This window comes from Tachysurus fulvidraco, chromosome 21, assembly GCF_022655615.1.
Source record: "Tachysurus fulvidraco isolate hzauxx_2018 chromosome 21, HZAU_PFXX_2.0, whole genome shotgun sequence".
Lineage (NCBI taxonomy): Eukaryota > Metazoa > Chordata > Actinopteri > Siluriformes > Bagridae > Tachysurus > Tachysurus fulvidraco.
The window spans coordinates 3,710,134-3,721,656 of record NC_062538.1 but is presented as its reverse complement, the minus strand read 5'-3'; the positions used below and the strand labels follow the sequence as shown (position 1 = coordinate 3,721,656).

At 40.3% G+C, this 11,523-nt stretch overlaps 1 protein-coding gene across 1 annotated transcript; it reads left to right on the top strand.

Annotated features, from left to right (window-relative positions):
• Nucleotides 1-2,354: 2,354 nt before the first annotated feature.
• On the top strand, nucleotides 2,355-4,824 carry adra2db (adrenergic, alpha-2D-, receptor b). The gene has a single exon (XM_027153467.2). It carries the CDS (start codon nucleotides 2,701-2,703, stop codon nucleotides 3,919-3,921), a length of 1,221 nt encoding a protein of 406 aa, XP_027009268.1. The 5' UTR covers nucleotides 2,355-2,700; the 3' UTR covers nucleotides 3,922-4,824.
• Nucleotides 4,825-11,523: the final 6,699 nt, after the last annotated feature.

Genomic DNA, 11,523 nt, shown 5'->3' with positions numbered 1-11,523 from the left:
TTATTAAACAAAATGACAACAAACCATCGAAAGAGCACCACCTATGTACGAAAGAACTAAATTATGTCCAGTAATGCGAAAGTAAACACAAATAGACACGTATTTTCTTCCATTTTTTTGTCTTCATTTATGGATTGGATAGCTTTATTGCAAGTCATTAATATAAAAAAACAAAAACAATTAAAGGAAATAAATGAGCGCTTTAATCTGGAGATTGTAAATCTGTGTATAAAAGTGTAGCACAATTTAGTCGATTTCACATTAGGGAATTTTCTTTTAGTTCTTTGTTTAATGAAAATTTCAATCTCTCCTGTGATCTTTTAGGACATAAAAGTTGTTTCTGAGTTAATTGGATTTTCATGAACACTACAATTCTTGTGTAAATGCTCCTGTGAACGATTTACGGACAAATTTCCTCCATATTCAGCTTGATACATGAGGCCCTATGTGTACAAACCATCTTATTTGTTCTTTCTCTCATATTTTTTTCTGTTCCTCTCTCTCTCTCTCTCTCTCTCTCTCTCTCTCTCTATATATATATATATATATATATATATATATATATATATATATATGTATATGCGGATTTTTCCATTCCCAGCTGTCTCTCTATATCAGTTTTTCTGTCTTTCTCTGTCTCTGTCTCTGTCTCTCTCTCTTTCTCTCTCATGTGTCTCTCTTGCACTCCTTTTTTCCTCTGCCCGACTGTCTCACACCAAGTTCAGATAACCTGTCATCAAATGCGATTTGCATTTATAGAAAACAGTTTGAGTGGCCTCTTTAGGACCGTGAGCCAGCAGCTCTTCAGCGAACTGCTCCTGCAGCAAGCTCTTAAAAACACTCCAAAACACAATTACATAAACACACGTCTATTGCGTTCATTAGGAGTCAGAATGAATATTACTTTAGAAACCTGTTCGTATAATATCCTTTTTACTGTCAGTGTATAATTCAAACTGATTTACATTCATACTGGGGCCTGTTTGTTTACTGGATGGTCTTATGAAGAGTGATTTACAATAAATGGAAAGGGAATTTTTTTTAGAGCTTTCAGGGAAACTTTCAGAGTTCATGGCTTTACATGGGCAGAAATATGAAGCACTTTATATTCACAATCATGAATGGACTCAAATTGTATTGTAATTGAGAGAGAGAGAGAGAGAGAGAGAGAGAGAGAGAGAGAGAGAGAGAGAGAGAGAGAGAGAGAGAGAGAGAGAGAGAGAGAGATGAATGCAAGAGAAATGCAACTTGTTTCTCGGAGAAATGCAACTTAGACAAGTGTCCACATGGTAACTGTCTACATGCATTTGGTCGTATAGTGTATATGTGGTAAAACATTTAACTGGTTGTGTGTTAGATGTAATGTACTCAGAAGGTCAATGTGTAATTTTAGAGCACAGCTTTTAAAAGATGTTTAAAGGGTTAAAAATTGGTCTTTAAGCGGTTAAAAACCAATAATGTACCATAATCTATTTTAAAGGTAATTTATATTCATTTTCAAGTGAAAGAGCTACAAAAGAGTAAAAGTACTATTGATTGTACAACCCCTGGGACAGAGAAAGTACAGATTATGTCTGAGAGAGAGAGAGAGAGAGAGAGAGAGAGAGAGAGAGAGAGAGAGAGAGAGAGAGAGAGAGAGAGAGAGAGAGAGAGTCACACAGATTTGCCCACAGATTGATTTTAGCTGTTAGGGAGTTGAATAATCTATTAATCTATATGAGAAATAATCTGGATGTTTAAAACCATTCCGAGACATTTAAGTGCTGCACTCCTCTGAATAATTTTGTCAGATTATAGATAGTAACTTTGGAATTGGAATTTGGGAATAAACCTGTTTCTTTAGGGACCTAATGGGGTTTTAAAGAGAGGCGGCTGTTGACGCGTGAGGACATTCAGAGATTTGAATGGAAAAGTGCCTCCAAGCTCGGTGTGATGTGAAAGGAGTTGTTTCTGAAATGTCTCAGGAAACGTTTCATTACTTCCCAACGCTATCAAGCGCAGCACTGAGTGGAGAATTCATAAGCGCGCATCTCCAAAACGCTCAGCTTATGACACGGTGATATAACGTATTAATACGTAATAGCGTTTATCATAGCAAATGGGATAACATGTGGAGAGGAATATGCGCTCGTGCACTCGAGCAGTAGTATATCGCCTGCTACGTGACTGCAATTGGCGTCGATCATTCGAGGTTTTCTTTACAAGATGCCACAAAGTGTGAAATCACACACAAGTCCCGAACCACGTATTTGCTTCCGCCCATTCTCTCTCTCTCTCTCTCTCTCTCTCTCTCTCTCTCTCTCTCTCTCTCTCTCTCTCTCTCTCTCTCCGCACATACAAGCGCATAACCTGAAGTGACATGCCAGCTCCAACTCTCCCACATTCGTTACGCGAAACGCAGGACATAAGCTACGACCAAGAAAAGATATAACATTCCCGCCAAGTACAGAGTTGGAAGAGTTGGAAAAATATCTTGTATATCCAGGATTATTACTTGCATTCAGTTTTCCTCGTTCAGAATGACTGGGCATAAGAGGACACAGCGCGCAAGCGACGTCGAATACAAGAGCAACGATGCCTCCTTCCACAATTCGGGGCAAACTGTGGGACGCCGACAGAGAATTTAGTTGGAATAAAAAGTGAATGGAGCGAGCAGGCTTGGATGGATGCAATGGGTGACCCCGAGCAAATGCATCAAGAATGGATATAGCGGAGGCGAGTTTTCCTGCGCTCAACTCCTCCGCGAACAGCACGAACGCGCCCAAACTTCCGCCGCACTCGCGCTGCGCGGCCGCTTTCATCATCCTGGTGGTCACAGTGATCATTTTGGTCACCATCGTAGGGAATGTGCTTGTGGTGGTGGCCGTCTTCACGAGCCGCGCTCTGCGCGCACCTCAGAACCTCTTTCTGGTGTCACTAGCGTCGGCGGACATTCTGGTAGCCACACTGGTCATCCCGTTCTCTCTGGCCAACGAGGTGATGGGTTACTGGTACTTCGGTAGCACGTGGTGCGCGCTCTACTTGGCGCTCGACGTGCTCTTTTGCACCTCGTCCATCGTGCACCTGTGCGCTATCAGCCTTGACCGCTACTGGTCGGTAACGAGCGCCGTGAGCTACAACCTGAAGCGCACGCCACGCCGCGTCAAGACTATGATCGCCGCTGTGTGGATCATCTCAGCTGTGATCTCGTTCCCACCGCTTGTCATGACCAAACATGACGAGCTCGAGTGCCTGCTGAACAACGACACTTGGTACATCTTGTCCTCGTGCGCCGTGTCCTTTTTCGCACCGGGCCTCATCATGGTGTCCGTGTACTGCAAGATCTACAGAGTGGCTAAACAAAGGGCCGCCACCGTGTTTGTGGCCAAACCCAGCATGGCGCGCCAGCCCTCACTCTCTGAGACGGGTTTTGTTCGCAAAGGAAAGTCCGAACCGACTAGTCCGAGTGTGTGCGGCTCTAAAGAGCAAAACCAAGGCGAGCTGGACGCCATCGATCTGGAAGAGAGCTGCGTCTCCAATGCGCACTCGGCCAGAGGCGGCAAAGTGGAAGTCGCGTGTGTGTGCGCACGTTCCAAGCTGGACGCGCGCGCGTCAGAAGTGTGTGACGATGAACCTGTGAATCGTGTACGGCAGAGCTCTCTGTCCAAAGCCAAACTGGCTCAGATGCGTGAGAAACGCTTTACTTTCGTGTTGGCTGTGGTTATGGGTGTCTTTGTGCTCTGCTGGTTCCCGTTTTTCTTTACTTACAGCCTTCATGCCGTGTGCAGAGAGAGCTGCACGATACCTGACACGCTGTTCAACCTTTTTTTCTGGATCGGCTACTGCAACAGCTCAGTGAACCCAATCATTTACACCATATTTAACCGGGACTTTCGGAGAGCGTTTAAAAAGATCATGTGCCACAACCCACTGAGAGCCTGAATGTAAATAATTTTTTATTGGTGAACCATTTTACTTGCTGCCCCAACATATAGTGAATGGAAGTTTGTGTGTGTGTGTGTGTGTGTGTGTGTGTGTGTGTGTGTGTGTGTGTGTGTGTGTGTGTGTGTGTGTGTGCATATTATAAGAAACGTTCTATTCTCTCATGTTTACATGTCTAGATAGGGATGCTGAGATTTCACCTTTATAAAATGATCCACGGTGACGGATTAACATCTACAATGTTAATGTAAGAGAGGAACTGGACACAAATGATTTGCATTTTGCTGTGAATGTAGCTGTAGGAGGGTCTGAGAATTCCAAAGAAAGATCCAGAAACAATGCATTACCAGTAACTGCAACAAATCATTAATCCAATCATGTTTAAATTGAAAAAAAAAATGGGATGCATGTTGGTTGAAATCTACTTCAAATCTACTTTACGCCAGCTTTGTTCTTCACTTCCCTTTGAATACATCGGTCTTGTTAAAGCAAAAAATTTTATGGAAATAATATATGCAGATGCATTGGATGTATTTTTGGCGGATGGAGGATCTCATGTCACCTTACTGAGCTCTAAATGCAAAAGCAACTTTAATGGACTGAATTTAACTGAAATGCTCTTTATTCTTGTGAGTAAACAAAACTGACTCTATACCTCCGATACTTTTGCACTTAATAAGCTAGATCCAATTCAGTTTGGAAAATGTTTGTCGAATATGTCACGTTTGTCGGGATTAGTGGGTGTAAACGACTCGTGTGTTATAGTTTATGTAAATAAAATGGCTGGAAACAAATATTTCTCGTTCATTAGACATAACAACTACAACCAGATTTATTAAGACCAAATGCCAAAAAACAAGGTGCACACTGTGAACTTTAAATTGTGTGTGTGTGTGTGTGTGTGTGTGTGTGTGTGTGTGTGTGTGTGTGTGTGTGTGTGTGTGTGTGTGTGTATTGGACAACTTTACGCTAAAAATTCCAAGAAGAAGAAGAAGAAGAAGAAGAAGAAGAAGTGCACTTCAAGTACCTGGATATTACAAAAATATACAAGTGTGGAATGTTGGACTATTTTGCTTATGTAGAGGAAGGGGCGGAGCTACCAAAGAGTGGTGCTGGATGAGAAAAAAGTTCAAGATGGCCGACGAGGCTCCTGTGTATGAGATATCTAACAAACAAACTTTGTGTGATTTATTTTGAAACCATTTAAAAATCCACCGTATGCACCATAGCTAAAGCCATAGCTTCCGGTTAATATTAATCCCAGCTGAGATAATACTACCCTCCTAAAATTCCCCCACTTGAAGATAGAGTATATAGTAGTGTAAGTGCACGTCGTGTAGTCGTTTGGGACGCAGCTAGAGGCAATAAAGAATCCTAGATTTCTGATATCTTTTCTGTCACAACCTGCAAGTCTACCTCAGTGGTATAAAGACTCAGAAGGATATGATGAAGCTCCATCCAGCTGTCAATGTCCTTGATCTGGAAATAAATGTGACATTCTGCGGTTTGTGAACAGAACGTGGCGCTAATGGCGTTCAGCATTAGATATTAAATATCTGTAAATATTCATTTCACAAGAATGTGAGCTCACTAGTTCCTCTATCGTCAGCCATACTCTCTCCCCTGTCAGTCACAACGACTAGCCAATCGTGAGCATCTTTAAGCTCATGTATGCAGAAGAGGGCAGATAGCACCTTTTTCTGAGTGTGTTGCAATGCAGTTTAAAAAAAGATCTGTTTGGCTGTTTATGTCTCTCAAACGAAGCAATTTGTTCACCTTTCTGTGATATGATACAGAATCTTAGGAGGAAAAAGTGTAAAATAAGCCCATATTAGCTCCATGTGTATGACTTTATGTATTATACGTATTGTCATTGACATACGTATTGACATCATGTCACGTATTGTCATACGTGACATGAAAAATATGTATTATACCTTGACTCGATATGGAGTTACACATTCTTTGTAAATCTTTGCACATTCTCTGAGCACCCTTTCTTTTTCTTGTTTGTCTTTTTTTCTTGTTCTTTTAAGATCCAGCTCTTGTATATCATCATAAAAGCTTCTTTTCATGAGTCTTACCAAGTCTAGGCATTAAAGATGTATCACAAGGTCTGTCAAAAAACAAAAAAAAAGAGATCAAATGGGCACACACACACACACACACACACACACACACACACACACACACACACACACACACACACACACACACACACACACACACACACACACACACACACTTTAGTATATGCAAAGATGTAAGTCTATTTTATTTCCACTGACATTTCCTAAAGGCAAAATGAACTAAATTCAGATGAAAGGAATCTGGTGGCTCTCTGGAAGACATTTCTCTGGCATGGTTAGGGTCTACACGTCCTCTTACATATAGGGTTACTGCAAACGATTCTGATTGATCAGCTGATGAAACATTTCTATAATCCAGATGGAAGTGTGAATGCCTCTGCTCCCATGCACAGGGCACAATTAGGGAGCTGTTTGTATTACACTTGTATTGTCTTTTTTTTAACTGAAGAATAAATTCTGCTCATGTCTGTATGAGCAGTTAGTTTGTATTCAGTTCATGTTCATGTACAACTCCTATACCTAAGAGAGCAGTTGTTTAAAAGTGTTTCTTATTTCTTTAGGGACCGTTAAAATAAAAAAAAAATGCAACCACATAATCAGCTTGGAAGCTGGCAGCATTGCCTCCACTTGGCTCAGAATATATTTAAAGGTACAGGGATTAAAAAGATTTGGGTGAACATTCATTCATTCATTTTCTACCACTTATCCGAACTTCTCGGGTCACGGGGAGCCTGTGCCTATCTCAGGTGTCATCGGGCATCGAGGCGGGATACACTCTGGACGGAGTGCCAACCCATCACAGGGCACACACCCACTCTCATTCAGTCACACACTCACACACTACGGACAATTTTCCAGAGATGCCAATCAACCTACCATGCATGTCTTTGGCCCGGGGGAGGAAACCGGAGTACCCGGAGGAAACCCCCGAGGCACAGGGAGAACATGCAAACTCCACACACACAAGGCGGAGGTGGGAATCGAACCCCCAACCCTGGAGGTGTGAGGCGAACGTGCTAACCACTAAGCCACCGTGCCCCCTTTGGGTGAATATTTATTTATTTATTTATTTATTTATTTATTTATACAAAGATATTCTGCTTTTATTATTTGACATCCTGTCCACAAAGGCAGCCATATTCTATTTTACAAAATGATCTACTGAGCTTTTAATTCCTTGATTGCAAATCTGTGAAACTTTAAAAAAAAAAAAAATCCAACATCAGGGTGGCATCATTACCACCTGCTGTTCAAATCTGCCACCGAGATGAAGAGTTTCCTCTTCGAACGCCGCCGCATCCCATAGAGAATTCGACGCAAAAGCTTAATAAATGCTTCGGCACGCCTGCTTGTTTGTAGCCCTGACCCTAAAAAAAACCCCACAAAGACAGAGAGAGTAAATTTAGCTTTGGAAACAGTATGAGGCAGAGAGAAGAGGCAGCTGGTTCACATACAGAGCATGAATAAAGTGCTGGGAACAGGCAGAAAGTATCACATGAGAGTGCATATACTCCACTGTTCCTAAGAGAGACAGAACGAGGTCAGGCTGGAGGGGATGACCGGGGGATGTGCTACACTAATCGGATGAGGAGCGGTATTCTCTCATACAGACACAGCAGGAGAGGATTCGCTCTATCCTTTTAAATAATTCAAAAACACAGAAACACTTTCTTTCAGTGATCCTAAGACCCGAGTCTGGGATAATTGAAATGTACGCTTTCTTTCTCTGAGTAAAAAAAAATGCTCTGATGGAAAATCTTTCCCAGAGTTGGGCTTTCTTTAATACTGAGCTACTGCATGTTGACCTTGTGATAATGAGTCTTGGGAAATTATTGACAGACGATAAATTCAGTTTCTTGGTATTAGATAATCATAAATGAAGTGTGACTTTTCCAACAAATAAAATCCGGCTATTTTTAGAGTTGTTTAGGTTCCGTCTTCATTAAAAATGCTAAGAGCTCCGACTGGCGTTTAGATAAATAAATAAATAAATAAATGAATGAATGAATGAATAAATAAATAAATAAATAAATAAATAAATAAATAAATGACACTTCTTCAGAAACGTACAACGGACCATTTGTTCATTTTGGAGAAACTTGTTATTACATGACATTACTGTATATCTTAACTAGAACCGTAACTATAAAATGTGTGAAGTGTTTTTCATTCATGAATAAACATTGCGATTGCTGGAAAATTGCTCTAGTGTGAGGACAATGAGACACAGAACGTGCTGATAGACGGATCACATCACCCTGGTGTGGATTATTGTCATATAACCTCGTGCTCTCTTGTGTCTCATTCCTTTTATTTCCATTCCTGCATCAATAAGACACCGTTGTTTTGCCCACCTAATACCTTCATATTTGCCCTTTATGTTGACTTAAGCTGACTTACTGACTAAATTGACGAATAGAAGAATTACACTATGTTTATAGGGGGCATGTGTTAATGATTGTATCATCATTAAGGGTTTACTGCTTTCTCCTTCGTCGCCTTTTGCTTTATTAGATTAACAATGAAACATTCCCCGAGGCAACAAGGAAAAATGTCTTTTACAATTCTTACGCATTGAGCACAAACCTCATAGTCTTAATAATTAAAGCAGCAGATTCTACAGTAGGTACTAATGTACAGCATCTAGGTGAATCTCATTCAAAGCAGGCTCGGTTCAACTCTCTTTAGGTTATCCATGTGGCATCATCTACACAGCAGTGAGTGAGCCTGGAGTAGCTCAAAGCAGATGTCGAGGGAGGATTCATGGAACACCCAGATGGCCAAAGGAGTCACAGAATAAGTAGAAGAATAAGAATAATCAGCAATGCATTGAATATATGACAAGAGATAATGATCTGAATAGCCTAAAGAAGTATTTTTTCTTATACCCCAGCGATTTCCTAGTGAATGCAAGTGAACACCACATCATTTTTTAAAACCATTTATAATTATTTGTTAGACATGTTTATCAGGACTTAGCTCCCATTACCATACGCTGTTCCCGTCGGGATCCGTTCGCCCCAGGCCACGACCCCATCCATACGGGGAAGGATGTGCGCGGTCACAAAAAGCTCGCCCTCAACGCGCTGTGCTCGTGTCACTGAGGCACTGTAGAGATGAAGACGCCAAGATAAAGTTTATGACAAATTTTATCTGTTAATTTCACATTCTTGAAGTGAAAGTCACAATTAACGACTATATTATTATTATTATTATTATTATTATTATTATTATTATTATTATTATTATTATTATTATTATTATTATTATTATCATCACGATCTATTATTATTTTTATATTGTTATGTTTATTATTATTATTATTATTATTATTATTATTATTATTATTATTATTATTATTATTATTATTATTATTATATTTTATTGTCTCCATTTAGAAGTTTTGAAGTTGGTTTTGCTGCGACATGTATGACATGTAAAATGACAAAAAATCTTCACCTTTGCTATAAAATGTCTACTTACAGAAAGCTTTCCTCTAATAAACTATATCATATATTCTTAATCGACATTCGCTTTACAATTACCAGTGATTGAGTTGTTACTACAGAAATAGGATTTATGAATCGCAGACTTTCATGTGCTGTTATAGAAATTTAATCCACACTTGAGAATTCAACACCATGGTGGTGTAAATCCTAATCCCAAATACAGGCTTTTTATGTTGACTTCGTTCTTTGTCCTCTACATGAGATCTGCTCTCTTATAGAGATAGACTGTGAATGCAAATGCACAAGGTTTTATTTTAACAGTGTCAGGGATCCTTTTTCCGTCATAAACGAAAAGCCGTAAAAACGACATGTATCTGTTGGGTCACTTCAATCACTCTACCATCTGAAATGGTCTCTGTCAAACATTTTCTGAAAGGAACTTGACTGATCTGTGCTTCAACAAAGACCCGCTCTTATTGTACTGATGGCATCATGTCAGCCAGAGATCTTCAATATGTAGTTTTGTGATTGGAATGAAGTCTGCAGAGAATGGTTTTATACTGTATAATAGATGCCGCGGGTAGAAAATCAGAGAAAAAGTATCGCTGTTATTTTTTATGGCATTTTATCCTGGAAATTCAGCCTCATTCCTTATTAAATTGGAAATTTTATCCTGGAAATTCAGCCTCATTCCTTTTTAGCAGGGATGTTGTGTCAGCGTGACATGTGGTATCTTGTATTTTATTATAGGATGCCTATAAACTTTCTGCAGAACCATTTATCTAAATACCAATATACAATTTTTTATATAAACATTTAACATATTTATTTAAAGACGAGTATTAAAAATGGTCATTTTTAATGGTATCTTCATATACATACTATTGTAATTGTATACACCTTGTTTTTAGGAACTTTAGTACAAAGATCGGAGGATGATCATCTACCTACACGGAAATTTGGGTGTTTTTGGTTTATTGGGTCAATATGAGTTTAATTCTATAGGGCTGAAATTTTGTAGACACTTCATCGTCACATCCTTTTTCTTTTTTTTTCTTTTTTACATTCAATTCGAGATGTATGTCGCATTATAATACTGTTATAATGACTCCACTGTCATGGAAAGGCTTTCCTTTAGATTCTGGAGCAAGGTTGAGAAGAAGTTCACACAGTGCTACATCTTATACGATGGTGTGTTTCTAGCTTTATGGAATTCGGTCAGTTTGCGATCACAGAAATGAACACAAAATCAAGCAGGTTCACAAATATTCAGAGGAATTTAAAAATTTTTCTAAATTCTGTAGATTTGGGCCAGGATTTAGGTATGACATCATCACAAGTGCATTTCCATTCACTTGCACCTGAATTGCGAAAACCGCAGCAAAACCAAGCGTTGCTGGACACAATGCGGTAGAACTGGGTAGTTTGGAGAAGATGGTCAGATGTCCACAAACCTTTGGGTATATGATGTAGATGTAGCTCCCTGTTCAGGGTCTCCACAGCAGATCATCTGGTCCGCATGCATATCTAATTTGGCACACGTTTTATGCCAGAAACCCTCCCATTTTTATCTAGGTTTTCGACCAGCACTAAGAGATAACTCTTCAATGGCTGGATCTGCTCCCTGCCCAGGAACCGAACCCGGGCTGCAACAACGAGAGCACGGGATCCTGCCTCTGGATCACCAGGGGACAGTATACTGTATATACCTTATAGCAATGCATATTGGATTTTTTGCAAAATAGTTTATTTGGTGGGGGCACGTTTGCCTCACACCTCCAGGGTTGGGGTTCGATTCCCGCCTCCGCCTTGTGTGTGTGGAGTTTGCATGTTCTCCCTGTGCCTCGGGGGTTTCCTCCGGGTACTCCGGTTTCTTCCCCCCGGTCCAAAGACATGCATGGTAGGTTCATTGGCATCTCTGGAAAATCGTCCGTAGTGTGTGAGTGTGTGAGTGTATGAAAGTGTGTGTGTGCCATTTGATGGGTTGGCACTCTGTCCAGGGTGTATCCTGCATCGATGCCCGATGAGGCCTGAGATACGCACAGGCTCCCCGTGACCCGAGT

Coding starts and splice junctions, on each gene's coding strand:
- adra2db (XM_027153467.2), top strand. CDS start 2,701: ATGGATATAGCGGAGGCGAGTTTTCCTGCGCTCAACTCCTCCGCGAAC.